The sequence below is a fragment of the Sander lucioperca genome, chromosome 12 (assembly GCF_008315115.2).
Source record: "Sander lucioperca isolate FBNREF2018 chromosome 12, SLUC_FBN_1.2, whole genome shotgun sequence".
NCBI classification, from domain to species: Eukaryota; Metazoa; Chordata; class Actinopteri; order Perciformes; family Percidae; genus Sander; species Sander lucioperca.
In genome coordinates this window covers 8,516,513-8,534,357 of record NC_050184.1, presented here as the reverse complement: position 1 = coordinate 8,534,357, position 17,845 = coordinate 8,516,513, and the positions used below count along the sequence as shown (strand labels likewise).

The 17,845-nt window shown below is 40.3% G+C and overlaps 1 protein-coding gene across 4 annotated transcripts in view; it reads left to right on the top strand.

The window, feature by feature from the left end:
• The first annotated feature begins 358 nt into the window (after positions 1-358).
• The window catches only part of acot7 (acyl-CoA thioesterase 7), a 76,964-nt gene continuing 59,477 nt past the window's right edge, over positions 359-17,845 (top strand). Inside the window, exons 1-3 of one of the 4 annotated variants that reach the window (XM_031286307.2) lie at positions 359-744; positions 10,345-10,462; positions 15,904-16,060. In XM_031286307.2, coding sequence (XP_031142167.1) covers positions 695-744; positions 10,345-10,462; positions 15,904-16,060 — 325 coding nt within the window. In that variant the 5' untranslated portion in view covers positions 359-694. Of the gene's footprint in view, positions 745-7,102; positions 7,274-10,344; positions 10,463-15,903; positions 16,061-17,845 lie in introns of those variants that run through there. The other 3 variants (XM_031286308.2, XM_031286305.2, XM_031286306.2) reach the window with 3 other exon arrangements.

The window sequence follows — 17,845 nt, the reverse complement described above, 5'->3', positions numbered from 1 at the left end:
AAGCAAAAACATTGAAAGGCAGTAGAAAAAAATGTTTTCGAGGCTGCCTCCTTCCAACAATAGGATCATAAAAACTAAAGCGTCTCCAGACTTTCAACTGGACCAAACATGATGTCATGTTTCCTTATATGGAAACACCAATCTGTTTAATGAGCAAAAGCCTGGACGACACGTCTGTCAAGCGGATGTTAACAGAATAAAAACCGTTAGTCAGTGACAGTGTGACTCAGGGTCGGGAGGATGTTGTGGTCAAACGCGCCTACAACATGCAACTTGAATACTCCCTCTGCGTTGTTGATCTTCGAGTCAATGCGGTCTCTGCCGCCCTCCTCCGGCGGCTGTGGGTATTGACATGGTTATGGTTTCGATTACCGTTGCACAATCTTGTCTTTCCCATTTAGCTCTTTGAAAGACACCGGCTGCGTAGAAGCTAAACGGCTATCGTTTGGTTTACGTCATCTCTAAATCCACAAAAGAGTTACATTGTACAAAACGCCCTCTTTGCATAGTACTTTACAGATAAGCCTTTTCTCAAAGAGACCAGACAGAGCAGCTGACGGACACCAGGGGAGTCTGATTTCCTTTCACACCCCACAGGAATCGCGCTGCAACACGGGACCAACACACGCGGGACCTCCTCCTCCTCCTCCTCCTCATCATCCTCAGCAGCAACAGCAGCAGCAGCAGCAGCAGCATGTCGGTACCGCAGGCGCTCGAGGCAGCATCCCCCCTCCAAATATGCAGGTATGACGTTTGATACGACACTTAACACATGTGCTCGCAACCTTCACATGCTAATGACGTGCTGCTGACCGACAAAGGACGAGAATAGCGCGGCTACCGGCGTCGTTTCTTACAGGATGATAATCCGCTTCGTGTCCTGGTAAACACAGTGACGTGCTGTGCTCTGCCGGGTGGTCGACAATGTTCAGTCTTGGCTGGACTATGACAAATCAAACGTCGTGTTTTCAGGTTATTTAGCCTGTGTTCCCGGCACAAGTGAAGACCATTTATTTTGTAGGCCTATGTGATGACCTTAGCGCGGTTAGCACCGGTAGAACATGCTCTAAAACTACCAAGGACACATAAGGTCGCCATCGTTGTACCGAAGCTCCAATAAAAGTTTAATTTCATACCGTGTAGACTTGAATCATTTTGCTATTGTAGGCTAAATAGTTTGTGTCGTTAAATCGCGTGTAGTTAATCCTTGATTATTTAATAAGATAACAAGCAGACGAAGAACACTAAAAGCAGCTGTGTGTGATACAGTGGTAATGACTAACTATTGAAATACCTTTGCGATGAATCGATTTAATTCCCAGCAGCATGCAGAGTAGGTTGTACTTGTGCCTGCCCGTAGGTGGAGCCGTATAGCTCTGTCACAGTCATAGGTCACAGTACAACAGCTCTATGTACTCAGCTGCTTCAGAAATAATCCCTGTCAATTCAGGTGAAAACCACTCTACAATAAAGGTTGTAGTGTTGTTATGACACACACAGTTTGCCCCATAGCTTTAAATTCTTCCAAAACAGCAGCAGCATTTTTTTTTCTGTGAGAAGTCATTAATATACAGTATATATGCCCAGTTTCATCTTGTCAGTTGCATTCATTGAAAGCTTGGTTCATGTAGATACTAGCAGCACATTTTGACACACTTTGCTTTGGTGCATGTTCGAAAAGAAAGAGGACATTTCCAACCTGAGATTTAAGACACGTATGATAAAACGCAACTCACTGACTCACTTCATGTAGTGATTTGGTTATAGTAAAGGCTGACTTCAGCAGAGATCTTAAAAGTAGCTTCTACTCTTGAGTCTGTCATCGTATTTTGCACTCAATGGTAGTGAACGTTTTTGAAGAAACAACTCGCACATCCAAAAATTCTTCTGTGCACGTGCGTTGGAAAATATCATCAACTTGTAACAAAGGAAAAAATCCGGCACTCTGCTCTTGCTATAGCACCACATAATACATATACAGAAAAATATCCATTTCAATGGCATCTTCTCAAATTCCTGTCAATTACTGTAATTCATAGTGGCTAAATAATTTACACTCAATACTATTAACAACAAATATTAATAAAGTTAAATACTAACTGAATGAGCACATCTGCCTTTTAGCTTTCATAAATCATTCAGATTAGTATAGACCATGAATACCTTGTGTCATATATTTTTCCTCAGCTCCTTACAGCATCACATGCCATGAAATCTCATCATTTAAACCTTTGGGAGATAAAGTTTGTAAATTGAAAATCCAAAACACTTTCCTTCTATTCAGTAGTTCATCCAAATTTCCTCCTCTTTCTAGCAGAGTCACCCTTTCAATGTCCATGAATCTAAATGATGAGATGTCAAGTTTAAAATCCTTAAAATGTACTGCAATAGGGTATTCTCTGTCGTTCCTCCTTATCAAACTCTTGTGTTTTACCCACATAAGCTAACCCACAGGGACATTTTATCATGTAAATGTGAAGTGTCAAGTGACACGTGTGTTGATTGAGAGATACTCCTATTGAAGAGTGATTGTCTATTGTCCCACACCTGGGGACACAGAATGGGAGGGGCGAAATGTAGTTAAGCCCGGTCGTGTTTGTCGTTTAAACTCTTGATGAAGGTCCGAAACTTTATTCTTCTGTAAATAAACGGTGATGCTATAGCAAGAGCAGAGTGCAGGATTTTTTCCTTTGTTACAAGCACTCAATGGTAGTAAAATCACATAGTCCCTTCAATTACCCACTTATACGTGCAGATATTAAAATGGAGAAAAAAAGTACACAGGCGTGAAACCCATTCCGGGTGGATGCTATAAATGCAGAGGATGTGCCCAATATAATAACATAGTCAAATACAGCCACTTCACTCATCCACATACTGGATACCTCTAAATAAAATTATGAACCTGAAAATGAGTAAAATATGAGCACTTTAAACCTACATTGTGTAATTTTTTTAATTGATTCTTAGCAAGAACCCCTTTGTTCTTTCACAAATATGTGCTCATACATGTGTAATTACTTCCACCAACTAATCAAAATATTCTCGTAAGCGTAGAATCTGCCATTTAGAATCATTCAGAATACATACGAGCGAGTCGCTCGAATGACGGTTGGCACGTTGCGCCTCTTTAAAATACATTAGCCAAAGAGGGAAATGCCTCCACATTTCGCCCTTTTACACTCAGTGGCACCCCGCACCGTGACGAATGCCAGGGGGAGGTTACTTGCCAGACTGTTCAACCCAAATATAATGAACAATGGAAATATCCACCTGTCATAATATCCATGTTACTGATAAGAGTTTGACAAAGGTGTCTGTTGTGTAAACATACCCTAAAAGCAAAACAGTATTTTGGTCAAGAATATAATGTCTGTATCAGTCAGTTTTTACCTGAAGGCAGTTACTTACAGCCTGCAGAACACATTGTATGTAATTCACAATGAGAGAAGCTGCTTTATTGTGTTGTAAAGAGTTGGAATATGAGGCTGATCAGTTGATTCTGGCCTAGTTGACTTTGTGATTTACCTGTTCAGGCCTTGAAATGACTGATGTGCAACATTGTCGCAACAGTTTGTTTAGTGTTTAATTTCATATTTGTGTGATGATGCAGCATGCTGCCAGCAGATGGAGAAGTCATCTCTAGAACAAAAACAGGAACTGTTTCACTGGACATTAACTACAGCTGTTTGATGGTCAAGGTGTCCTAGGATTATTTTATGAGATGTTACTTTGTTGTTATATCTAGTGTGCATTTGCCCTTTTTCTGCACTCTGCATTCCTGAGTCAAAATTAAAACCTTCTTTACCAGGGACTTTGCTGAGCATATTGCCGGTGATCCACTTTCTGGACTTCCTCCAAAAACATTTCTAATGCACCTGCAATATTTCCAAAAATACTGCAGCCTGCTTTATTTTTAGCCTCTCTACCTCTCTCCCCTACCACACTCTTTCTTTTGGCTGCCTTTAGCTACTGACGTCAAATTCTAACTTCCTGCCACTTAAGCCTGCCTGGGATACACCCGACTTCCCACGTATATTGACTCTGTTTATACTCTTTTTCACTAGAAGTGTCAGTGATACAATGCCTCTACCTCTCCAGAAAAAACAAGTCACTTCTTGTCTTCTCTTTTTAAGAGGAATCTTGCATCAGAGTCAAATGTAATTTGACCTCTTTTCATGTAATTATATCACCTCTTCCTGGGCTGCAAACTTGAATGTTGTCTCTCAAGTCCACCATCTCTGACTTTTTTTTATTACATCCTGTTCACTTACCTTTTTTGTCCTATGTTTTCAGGATCATACAAAATTTCTGTTTTCATCGCTTGTGATAAACAGTACAGACCCACTGCTTTATTATTGCTGAGCCCTGAGAAATCCCATCCTCGTTAGTTTTACAGTATATTTGGAAACAATTGGACCTAGCCTTGTCTTTGAATTAACCTTTACTCGACTAAAAGGTTCTTGACTGTAACCTGCTTTATTTGTTGTTCACTATAGTTACTCTAAAAAAAACTCAGACTGCTTAACTCTTTTCTGCTCACCTTGGATTACAGGAATATTGTCATGTGTGACCCTGGCACTAGGCCACTATTGCTTTCTTACTAATGTGATAGTTCAGGTTTAAGTTTACGCTGCTATTGCTTGCTCAGCTAAATGTCTATAATGCAAATTTTCCTCAGGCTGCTTTTGTTAATACTAATGTCTTTTGAAAATTCAACCTTTGGTTTAAGTAATGGATAATCAACGGGTGTGTATCTGTCTGTGCAAACATGCACAGGATTTTGGTGTTTGCTTTAAATTTGTATGGTTGTGAGTGTTTCATGAATACCTATCTTACCTGGTAATGTAAGATTGTCTGGCTAAAACGTGTGATATAAAATCCCCTTCACCCCAGTCACTTCTTTGTGCTTTGGTGTGGGCCTCAGGACAGAAATGATGCCAAGATATGCTTTTCTGAAGCTAATGCACAGTTTTTGCCTCTATTCTACTCACCACAGGTAAGCGTTAGGTGTTTTGTGTTTGCTTCAGCAAGCAGTGAGAAGATAGTGATTATATCTATGTAGTTTTTAATGGCAGTAGTATGCCTTGTCACATATTTCTAAGCCATGAATAAATAAATAAATAAAACACAGACATAATTTAGGTGTGATGTGTGGGTGTTACAACTTTAAAAACTGATACATATTGGCAACTGAAAAGTCTGCACACCATGACTTGTATATAAAATCTGTATATTCTAGATATGTGATATTCATATAAATATACATTACTGGGTTCTTTTAACCACCGAGACAAGGCCTCCTACCTCAGTGATGAATTACTTTAGGTTGTCGGTGCATTACAAAACATGACATATAGTGTGAGGAATTGTTGACATAGTGCTCCTGTGAGATTAACGTTGACGTTGTAAAGGGCTATTGCTGCACTATTACACACTGTATGTAATCGAAGTGATCCATTATTTTGGAAGGGAATGTATATGTGAACAGGATTAAAGGGCAGAGGGACTTTAAAATGTTTACGCTTTCAATCCTGGCATAGACTTTCACCTTTTAATCAATTCTGGAAACACCATTGCAACAGTTTTATTCTTTCTGTTCTCCTTCTTTAAAATCATTATCAGTGGCTTTAGGTGTGGCATAGCCTTTGCCCCTGTTAGCTTGTTTGTTTTTCTGGATATTTCTAAAACCTATACCTAGATTTGAAAGACAGGTCTTGTGATCTTGATCTTGAATGTTACTGTTCTAATTCTGGATTTCTTAGCTATTGTTGAAGAAAATATTATGTAGATATTAGGGGTGGTACGGTTCACAAACTCCACGGTTCAGTTCGTATCACGGTTTTAGGGTTTCTTGTTATTTTTTCTTTTAATCTTTAACACTCCAGAAATATACTTCAGCATATGATATATAGCTAAAATTAGCATATTGAATGCATGTTGCAAAATACATACACACAGTGGCTAGTTCTAGCTATTGTTTTATTTCCGCTGTCATCATAGGTAACAAGAAATCCAAAATGTTCCCACACACCAGACTATATACGACGCTGGCGCATCCTCCAACTCCGGACAGCCTTCCTTATCTCTCCCACTTGCTGACGTGACCTGCAGCATTCCACACTCCACCTGAGAAGCGGTCGGCTCGGCGCCTCTCAAAATCTGACGAAAATCTTTTAAACTGACCTTTGTCGATCAAAAAAACAGACAGATTCAGCAACTGTATGGCCTATTTCTTGCTTAAAATGTTTTCAGAAACACTTTTCGGTGAACTATTTTCCTAAAATACAAGATCGTATTCAGAACGAGTTGCCATTATAGTCTGTTTTGAAATTTGGGAGCAGCAAGAACCATGTGACGCGTTCGTCCAATCAGCTGCCATGTGTTGTGTTCGTCACGCTCATCCCCCTTGTCGTTTCCAGTAAGTGTTTTAACATAGGTGTCGAAAGTGGGCACTACGGCAGTAAGTGGTTAGTGTACATTAAAAGCGTACTGACGAACCATGTGACGCACACACACTCCGAACCGAGACATGCGAACCGAGCAGTTCGGGTGTTTTTTCATGAACCGTACCACCCCTAGTAGACATGTTTTAATGAATGAAGCAATTAGGCACACAGTTATTGAAAAAAAAGTACATTCCAACAAAAAAACAACACTTTTTTAAACTGTCCCTGGGACTCTTGCCAAATATGTCATTAAACCTTTTCTTACTCTGCCTATCAGCCAGGGGCGTCGGACTGGGGGGAAAAAGGGGACTGAGTACCCAGGGCCCTCATGTGAGGAGGGCCCAAAAAGATGCTAGAATGAATAGCTGCGGATGCGTGGAGGGGCCCATAGAAAATGCCTTTCTACAGGGCCCAGAATTTTGTGCTACGCCCCTGCTGTCAGCTGTGCTACGCAAACCTAGGTGGGATGATGACATATTCTATTGTTCAACTGTTGCCACTGTGTGCGTCAGTGGTTGTGTTGAGATCCAGTTTGACCAGTTGTGACGCCTAAGGGGGAGTCAACGGTATCCAACATGACGTCACTCACAAAAACAATGTCAGGGCTCAAAATCTCAGAAGATGTGAATGTAGAGATCATACAAGAGGGAAGTGGGCCAGAGAGTCAGTCAGAGTGCAAAGATGCGTTGCTTTTGGCCTTGGAGCAGCAAGGCAGCCGATGAAGTGGAGAAACACCAGGCCAGTCACAATCAGCCGGTCAGCAGAGATGTCAGGGAAGATGGGGAGGCAGGAGCTCAGCAGGGCTCTGAATATCAGCTCAGCAGGTAGTTCATCTCTGACGCACATAAATTAGCTGTTTTCAAAGCCATCACAGGAATATTAAGAAACTACTAATACTAAATACTACCTTTGTTAAGCTTGTTAATTGTTCAGACTATGAGAGAAGTGTTGACTGAACTCTGGTCAGTTTTAAGGTTGCAGCTTGTGCTGCTGTTGATAGGATTGCAATAGTATAAACTGTTTATAACAGTTTTTGCTTCATATATGTAAATACATTTTATGTATGTATGAGAATGCCATGTCAATATATACTACAGCTTCATATGATATCATAGATATGATAAACAGAAAGGTAAATCAGCACCTCCCTGCTATGTCTACGTTTCTCAACAGAAGAATCTATCACAGTGCTGAAGTAGTAGATATTAATTTATTTCCTGGTTACTATGAGTAATACTACAATGTCAAGTAGTGCTGCTGCTTGGTTCTTGACGCCAGTAAAATGCAAATGTTGCAGTTGTAAAATTCCCCACCCATCTCCATGTAACTCTGCCTGTGACCTCTGACATAGAGGAAGTCTATGTCATTCATAAAAACAAGGAACAATAATCATTTTCAAAATGGCATCAGTAGTTAAAGTTGTTGTAACTATAAACAAAACATTAAACAAGACTATTGCACAACCAACTCTATTAGAAGTAAACAATCACCTTCAAGATGGGGAGCTTCTTGCTGTGTATTGCGCACACACTCCTGTAAAGCTTTACTATTTGATTCCCATGATTAGTCAGATCTCAGTGCAACGGTGCATACCTGGTGTGTTTGTGACCTCGGGGTATGTAAGCAGATTAGATCATAACTGGTAAGACTATTTCAACCCACACGAAAGAATTGGAAACAGCTGATCTACATGACGGAATGCTGCACTATCAATGATACTGTATGTAGTCATCAGATAGACATGGAGAGAAGAGGCTGGAGTCAAAACATGTAGACATGTTTTGCTCAATAGAAGTCCTTTTAACTCTATCTAGAAGCACATCACAGCAGATATGTTCCTAGATTGTTCTCCTATCCTTCTGTCAACACACATGTCAGATTATTTCCTTCTCTTTTAGATAAAGTATCAACAAATAATCTGTCATACATTAATCCAGCTTCAAGTAAATACCAGCCTGATTTAACTGAATAAATACCGGTACTAAATATGTCAGGTGACTGAAATGCAGTTAGTAGCTGCTCAGTGACTTAAACTGAAAACACACCGCCTAGGCACATTTTGTTAAAGGGGTGATAGAATGATTATAATAGGGTATTTCACACTGTTCCTTAAGGTCTCCTAATAGGGTATGTAACTAATTGGTTGGGCTGAAAATTGCCCAAGTGCTATTCTGTGGGCCCTTACCTACCCTGTTAATATGGCTCTATTTGGAACAAGAGCTTTTCTTCCAAATATGGTATGCTCATGAATATTGAGATAAGCTGCGCGCAGATTGGTGAGCGAACCACATACACATGCATTGGAGACGAGACAGCAGGTCTTATATTACAGACACTGCAACGTTATACATTCTTTGTCCGCTATTTCATTATAAAATTCACGACTTTTTTACGCGAGAAATCAACTATATAAAGCTCAAATATGGGCCGTTTTACGAAAATTGAAGACTAATTGCAAATTTGGTAAGACGTGTCGGACTGGGCTCCATATCCAGGGCAAAGTCACCGTTTCTAGGTTACTGGACTATCGTGGAGATCGTGGCTAGTTAGCTACACTTTCGGCATAACTAGAGTATATTTACAGTTTGAATTTCATCACGGCATGTATATCACAGCTACCCTAAGGTCTTACAAAGCTTAGCTAACACTTTTGTCCGATTTCAATTTAATGCATTTTTGTGAATTTCAGAGGTCTAGCAGGAGGCTAGCTAGCTCTCATTGATAGAGCTCCATCCAGCCGCGGGCTCTATCAGTGAGACTCGCGGACAAGAGGCGTTTATTTCCCCGATCGTTTGTTTAAATAACTCAACACACATATCCATTATAAGATTAACTGGAACCTGTGGTAAGAGATTACAGGCGTAACAAGCTCGCTGACCGTGCTCTCACTCACACACACTGGCCATTTAGCAGGAAGAGGGGAGCTGCAGGCCCTGGAGCTCTGTCAGGGCAGCGGCGTTTGGTAGTCCAGTAACCCAGAAACGGTGACTATGGTGGTAACGGTGGTATGGAGCACCGTGGGCTGCCGGCCGTGACGGAGCTCCATCTAGCTCACAGCAGGCCGGGGTCTGTGAAGGAAGACAGGCCGGGCGGCGAGGTAGCAACACAGGTAGCACCGGCCGCTGAACTCTGACACACAGTCAGACAAAATTTGCAATTAGCCATTCATTTTCGTAAAATGGCCCATATTTGACCTCTACATAGTTGATTTCTCGCATAAAAATGTCTCAGAAGTGAATTTAGTGGTAAAATAGCAGATGAACAATGTATACAATTTCTGAGATCTGCGCGACCTATTCAGAAGACTACCTGATCTCAGATCAGTGGTGTAGCCTATGTAAATGTTGGGGCAAAGATAGAGACTAGAGCCAAATAAGGAGGAGGTTAGTTGAGATGTGCTCGTTTTCAGAGGCAGTTTCAAATTGTGAGATTTGCAGAGGAAAGGAATGTCAATGGGATTTTGAGGTTCTGTGTATGTCCTATTTACCCACCAAACTGTTGTTATTCAACTATGACAAGGTAAAATCGGTTTTGCATTCTATCACCCCTTTAAACTGTGGTAAATGCGGATTAACACATCTTCTGCCCCCCACATCCCAAGGTCTTAAATTGTTGGCTCTTGGTCCTGTATTTTTATAATTAGCATTCAAGTATCAGATGTTGTTAGAGTAAGAAGAGACTGAAATCATTGTTCAACAATTTTACAATCTATCGCATCTTCCCTCTTTTTAAAATAAAAAAAAAAATAGGTCAAAGGTGAAATTATCAGTTTGCACGGCTTGTCAGTTTTCACATTTATTGATCGATAGTATTTACAAACAGGATGCCAAAACCACATGTTGTAATCCTACCATCAGATCCACAGTCATGCTAACTATTCTTCTCTTGACTGCAGGCTCATGCGGCCAGACGATGCCAACATTGTGGGCAATGTCCATGGCGGCATGATCCTCAAGATGATCGAGGAAGCTGGATGCATCATTGGCACGCGACACTGCAACACACAGAACGGGGTAAGAGAGAGCAACTGTATCAGACCCTAACCTAATCTGTTTTATTGTACTGTGGATAAATAAAGATCGCAAGACTTCTCTCCTTAAAGGAGCAGTTTGTAGGATGTAGAGGGATCTTTTGGCAAAAATGGAATAAAATGTTCATAATTATGTTTTCATTAGTCTATAATCACCTGAAATTAAGAATTGTTGTGTTTTTGTTAGCTTCATATCTACATAGGGCGAGGATCCTAAGAGTTGCTCAGTGGCCCCATGAAGCCTTCATGGGGCCAAAACTCTTAGTGGGTCAACATGCCCTCGTTCACTTCCCGTCAGCACTTACTCCCGGGGGAATCCTCGACGCCATCATAAGTGTCGTTCCATTCGCTTAACCACTGCTTAAGAGAACATAAAATGTTTATTAACACAGTTTGTCCAGTAGTTCACTGTCCAAATTATAACATTCCACATAGTTCACCTTGTTTAGTAACCGTATATCACATTTAAATCTCAGTATATAAATAAATTTAATTCTCCTATTTTCAACCTGCATGGCTGCATTAATATTGTTTTTACTTAGTATTGCCTCACCCAGATTTGTTTTCTACTCACTGTCTTTGTTTTACTTTTCACCTGTTGAACTTTAACTGGCTTTGACTTGCATCATTTCGATTGTTATCTGACCTACTACAGCAATGTGATCATATTCTGCTCTTCAGATAAAATATTAAGTAAAACACATTTATGGGCACAACAGGCATTTACACTTTATTGTATAGGAGAATAAAAACAGGTGATATATTCTTGAAATCATCTAAAACAAAGTTAAATTAAATTCAGAAGTAGCTTTTAGCTTTTAAGCTAACTCCATTCTTTTACAATATACAGCATTTATAAATGCAAAATTAGCTCTAGTGTTTTTATATCTAATTCCATTTCTATACTTTATGTTTAGTGATTATATCATGGTACTATATGAAGAAAAAAGCTTCCAGGCGGTGGTACCATCACAATCAATGAATCTATCAAACTTTATTTGTACAGTGTAGCACCTTTCATACATACAGGTCAGTGCATTTCGGATGACTGAGAAGCTGATAATAAGAAGCACAAATGTAAACAGAAAAATCACAGATTTCTTGACAGCCTCCCTTACACTAATACCATCATATGAGATGTTCAGAATTTGGGTCAGCAGAATTTCATCCTGGTGTCTGCGACTCATTGATTTTGAAGTATTTAAGATTTCTGGCAGCTCACAATGACACACAAATAACTATTGAAGTTGTGAACAGTTTTGAACAGTTGCACCACCAAGGTACACTTCATATAAAAACACTGTGTAAACCAGGAAGATACAGAATTACTGATCATAATCAGCTGTATCTCCAGTTACATTACATGTCATTTAGCGGACACTTTTATCCAAAGCGACTTACAGTTGCTATGTATGACAGAGGTCGCACACCTCTGGAGCAACTAGGGGTTAAGTGTCTTGCTCAGGGACACATTGGTTGATGTATCACAGTGGGAATCAAACCCGGATATCCCACACCAAAGGCATGTGTCATATCCACTGCGTCATCACCACCCCAACAAATAGCTCGTTGGCGCCCTCTGGTGATCAACAGGGCCTCGTCACTGATTTATTTACGCTGCATGTAGAGAATTACATTACATGTCATTTAACTGACACTTTTATCCAAAGCGACTTACAATTACTATACTACAGGTTAAGTGTCTTGCTCAGGCACACATTGGTTAATGTATCGCAGTGGGAATCGAACCCGGATCTCCCACACCAAAGGCATGCGTCATATCCACTATGCCATCACCACCCATTCCCATCCAGTATTACTGAAGACACACTTTTTCGGCTTAGAATTACAGTAGGAACCGCTAAAAACCAGAGGCGGACTTTACCATTAGGCAAAGGTCGGCAATTGCCTTGGGCCCCGAGCTACCTAGGGGCCCCCAAAATGTCCCATTAACTTATGCTTAAGGTTTTTTTTGTTTTTTTTTAACTTTTCGCAAATTATATATTTCTAAAACTCCATTTGCGAAAAATGGCATCAAATCATTAGTTTCGCAGACCGGAGGGGGCCCCCCCCACCTCACTACATGATTGGACTATTCCATTATCTCACTTACTGCGCATCTGCGAAAGTGACAAGGCTGTAATGCGCCAAAATACGGAGAAAAAAAAGTGACAGACAGACAGGGTGCGTATGTAGAGTGACAGACAGTGTACAGAGTAGAGCTACAATGAAGCCAAACTACCCAAGTGGTGCTGAAAAAAGGAGGAAGCGGGAGGAAAGCAAAACGTTTTTAAAAAAATTGCCGAAGTTAACAAAGTTTTTTGTGATGCCTGCCGCTGACAATGACAACAACGCTACAACCCATGCCACAACCACCATCACGACCGTTAGCACTGCTGCTAGCGAGGAGGAGCTACCTGTTGCTGCCGACAGTGCCAGCCCAGGCTGCTCAAGTGATATTGCTGCTAACGTTATGGATATGGAATCAGTGATAGCAAGATTTGCTGAGGCCAAAGCTCGCAAGGTCAGATTATAGCGCTTTAGACATGACAATACAGACACACACACACACACACACACACACACACACACACACACACACACACACACAGACACTCACACACTCACTCACACACAGACACTCACACAGATACACTCACTCACTCACTCACTCACACACAGACACTCACTCACACATAAACACTCACCCACTCACTCACTCACACACACACTCCCACACAGGCACTCTCACACAGATACACTCACTCACACACAGACACTCACTCACTCACTCACTCACTCACTCACTCACTCACACACAGACACTCAATCACTCACACACTCACTCACACACAGACACTCTCACTCACACACACACAGTCTGAGAGACTGAGAGAAACTCGAGGTTTCTTCTCTCTCATTTCCTCATTCATTCATTCAGTCTGTATCAGGCGCATTTTAATGCAGTTTGTTATCTGCATGAATAAAAACTTAATACATAAAACTTATTGTTAGGCAGATTATAAAACGTTTTTTTCTCAAACATGTCATGTCCTTTTGTTGACGATCCCGTTGATGAAAAAGCTGTATTACTTCACAGAGAGTTTACGTCGGGAGATGATATTGAGTCCCGACTAAATGTATTTTCATTTCCACATAACCGATTTGAGAGGTATTTTTTTCACAGTCCATCAGATATGTAGATACCTTATCCGTCCTCATATCACTAACATCCACCATCGTGGACATGCTTTAACATCCCAGCAGATTCTTTGTGTCGCATTACGTTTTTTGCAAACGGCAGTTTTCTTTATTGGTGATGCAGATCATACTGTAGGCTAATAGTAAAGCCACTCGTCAGAAAAGTGTGACCCGCTCTGAAACGTTTTTTAAAAGTTTTTTGTATTGTTCCCTGGACACAAACCAGTGAGAGACATAAAAAAGAAATAAATGATTATAAATTATAGTTCTGTTAATGATCATGGTGCTGCAGCCTCAGAATGGGATATAGTAGTAGCCTAGTAGCTTACTTTTTCGCCAGTAGGATTGCACCCAAATGAAATTATAGGTGTAATACAATTCCAGTTTTCACTAGTAGGCTAATATTATAAGTTAACTGTGATTAAATATGAAATTAATACACTTTTAATGCTTACGCATTGACTCGAGCAGCAATTTTCTCCCACACCAATTATCTCTCTTTTGCAGCAGCAGCCGCCGTCTTACTTTTTTAACTAAATACATGTTCAAACTCGCTGTTTGTGCGCATGAGTATTTCCGCCGACCCGTTTGTTTGTGGTTGTTACCATGGTGAATCGTAGAATCATGGCTCCATTCATGCTGCCTTTTTATTGTGGTGGTGCACGCCCGTGAACCTACTCTGAGTTGATTGAACCAACTCATATCGGCTGTTCTGGAACCGAAAAATCTTCCCATCTCAGGGTAAATCAACTCAGACATCAGGGTTAGACTCAGAGTTTGTTAAACCTTCTACCTGAAACTGACCACCGAAGTCTAGACATCATTGCTGTGTGAAGACTGCTGAAGAGAAGTTACAAGTAGGACTTTCTTAGAAAAATAAGGATTGACAAAAGGGGGGAAACATGAGATGTAGAGGGCCCCATGTCTGTGTTTGCCTTGGGCCCCAAAATGACTAAATCCGCCCCTGCTAAAAACACAACAACCTCGCTGTCCTCTCCACCCGACGGACAGACACACTTCCTAGGCTTAGAATTACGATATGAACCGCTAAAATTAACACTACCTTGCCGTCCTCTCCACCTGACTGAACACACTTTATTGGCTTAGAATTACGGCAACAATCGCTAAACACACTGCAAACTCACGGTCCTCTCTTCCCGATTTACAGCCTCCCTCTCTTGGCTTAAAATAACTTATAGGTGTCAGCTACGGCCGCTGAACAGGCTACACGTTGTAAACAGCCGTGGCCCGCTAGCCTGGTCCTCCAGTAACGTTAGCAGTTAGCAGGGTTAACAGGGTTAGCATGGCAGCGTTAGCCGGGGACTACCCATTTCTCCGACGCTCCGTTGTTCTGACCTCTCAATTACCCGAAAAATTCCCTTTGGTCCTACAGCCCACTAGTCCAACGTCCCGCTGGTGGCGAAATTACAAATCCCACTATGGCCACGCCAAGACCCGCTCTACGAAGCAGCTCGATTGGTTGGGGTTAGGCATTTGACCTCGAGTGGTTAAGGTTAGGATAGCCGATTGGTCAGGGGATAGGACCTGTACAAATGGGGTTCGGACTAGTGGGCTGTAGGACAAAGGAAATTTTTTGGGTTATTGAGAGGTCGGAACAATGGAGCGTCGGAGAAATGACATGGCACCCGTTAGCCAGGACCAGTTGGATCACTTTACTGGCTGTGTCTCAATTTGTTTTTTGCGAGTAACCAACTTGGGTACTCTAGCTATATAAGCTATCTTTCAAATACATCTCCAATATTTACCTGGGGTTTGTTACGTCTCTGGTCACGCAACTGTTAGAAACATACCAGGTGTTTTTTTGGTCGGTTAGAATATATCTTCGTTGATCCCATTCGTATGCTGTTCCAGTTTTAGAATGTTTGTTTCATGACTGTACTAACGTTACAGCTGTAGCTCGCTGGTTTACGTTTTTACAGGTATATCTGGCAACCCGGCCTGGCTGTCGAACAACACACCAGCCAAAACCAAACAGATATTCCGTCACGGAACAGAAATTTCAAAAGGAGAAAATACTGGCATTAGCATTGTTTTCAGAAAAGATAGTATTTCAACTTAGCATGTTTCCTTAATATCTGATGACGCATTGTGGTCATTTTTGGATTTATTATAGTAAATATATTACATAATGGACCTTTACTGTTGTGAAAGTGTGTATGATATTTGTAAAAGTTTTAGGTTTGCTTTGTTTCTCCACTCTAGGACCGTTGTTTGGCAGCTCTGGTTCGTGTGGAGAAGACAGAGTTCCTGTTCCCCATGTTCATTGGCGAGGTCGCCCATGTAACCGCTGAGATCACTTACACCTCTAAGCACTCACTGGAGGTGCAGGTCAAAGTCATTGCTGAGAACCTCCTCACAGGTGACTAGCATTTAATACTTTTACAACAGGCACATACCACATAGTAAAGTTCAGACATTTCTTTAACTGTAATGTTTAAATGGGTAATGAAATGAAATGTTATACTCTGCTGAATTATTAAAATTCTGCCTTTATTCATAGAAGTAATATTCATAATGCTGCTACACCTCTGGTTAGAATATGATGATGATGATTTTGTGTGAACCTGCCGCCTTACCTACACAGCATAGAGCCTTTAGCCTCATTCTCACCCACCCACACCCACTGCAAAAACAAAACAGGAGACATGGGGACTGTTGCTATTGTTTTTGTCATGTTGTTATTAACTTAGCTGCAGTTTAAGATTTAATATGTTTAAATGTGTCTGGAACAAAATCACATGGTCTCTTAAACCCTGTTGCTGTGTCTTCAAAAGCTGCAGTTTAAAATGCACATGTGGTTCAGTCCAAACCCAGCCTCTGTGTCCTGTAGATATCCCCTCCATGTCAATAAGTATACTGTATCTGAGGTTTGACCATAGACTGCATTATGTTTAACTTAACCTGCTCCACACTTGGTCTCACATATATTTAAGGCCATATAATTCAATATAAGAGCAGATTTCTGCAGCTCAGATAATTTTAATAACTTCTAAAAGTTAAAATCTTTCACCCTCTAAGATTGTACGAAGACAGCACGATTATAAGCAGAAAACTAATGTAATAATTACATTTAAAAGGTGTATTCATTTTTATTTAACTGCGTTAATAATTGTCTGACAGACTCAAGAAGTAAATTGATTGCTACCATGTATGCAAGCGAGTGAGACGTGAAATGTTTAGTCACCTATAGTCACAGAAACATTGACATATTGCAGTTTTAATTTCAGCTAGTATATTTGACATATGTTTCATACTCCAGTAGATTCTAATGAAACATAGTTATTATTGTTGGGGCAAAATATTCTATAATATGATTTAATTTTTTTATAATTAAGATGATTTAATGTCCCTATTCACTTGTCTACCAGGTGTCCATAAAACATGCACTCTATAGTATATTGTTTCAGTAGTATTTCTAAATCACACAGCTGAAAGCAATTCTTTTTAATTACCATTTTATGAGTGAATGTACAGCAGACACTGATAAGCACTGGTGTTAGTAATAACATTAATGAATACAAGTGTCCCAGTCATGACAGTGTGACAGAGAGCATGCACAATACCCAGACCATGAAACTAAAACTGAAGCTTTTTCAATATTTGCCTGTGAAGTATATTTATTTACACTAATCAGGGTAGATTAATTTCCTAATCCCCTCAGTCCTCCTCATGTCCTCAGACCAAAATCTATTATTATTATTATTATTATTATTATTATTATTATTATTATATATCATTATTTGCACCAGTGCTTTGCCACTTATCTGTGTACAGAGACTGATCTGACCCTGCAAAATGCTGCGTGCACCTGTAGTTTCTTATTAAATTGTATTAAATGTGTTAATCAGAATAATTTTGGCTGCAGATTGTTACAGTACTTACTCTTCATTTCACTGTAATGCACATAATTTACATCATTCAGTACCATGAATTTGGCTATATGTGGGCTGGAAAAGTTATTTTCTTAAATGCTGTGAAGCTACTGTGGAATCTTTAATCTATTTCCATCACTATTTGTTTGTATTATTGGTCAAATATTTGTTGTTGAAAAGTCTAAAGTCTAAGTTGTCCAAATGCTGGATACAGTATTTCACTTTGCACAAAAGGAAAGACTTCATTGTGCTGTTCTGCTGTTTGACCTGTA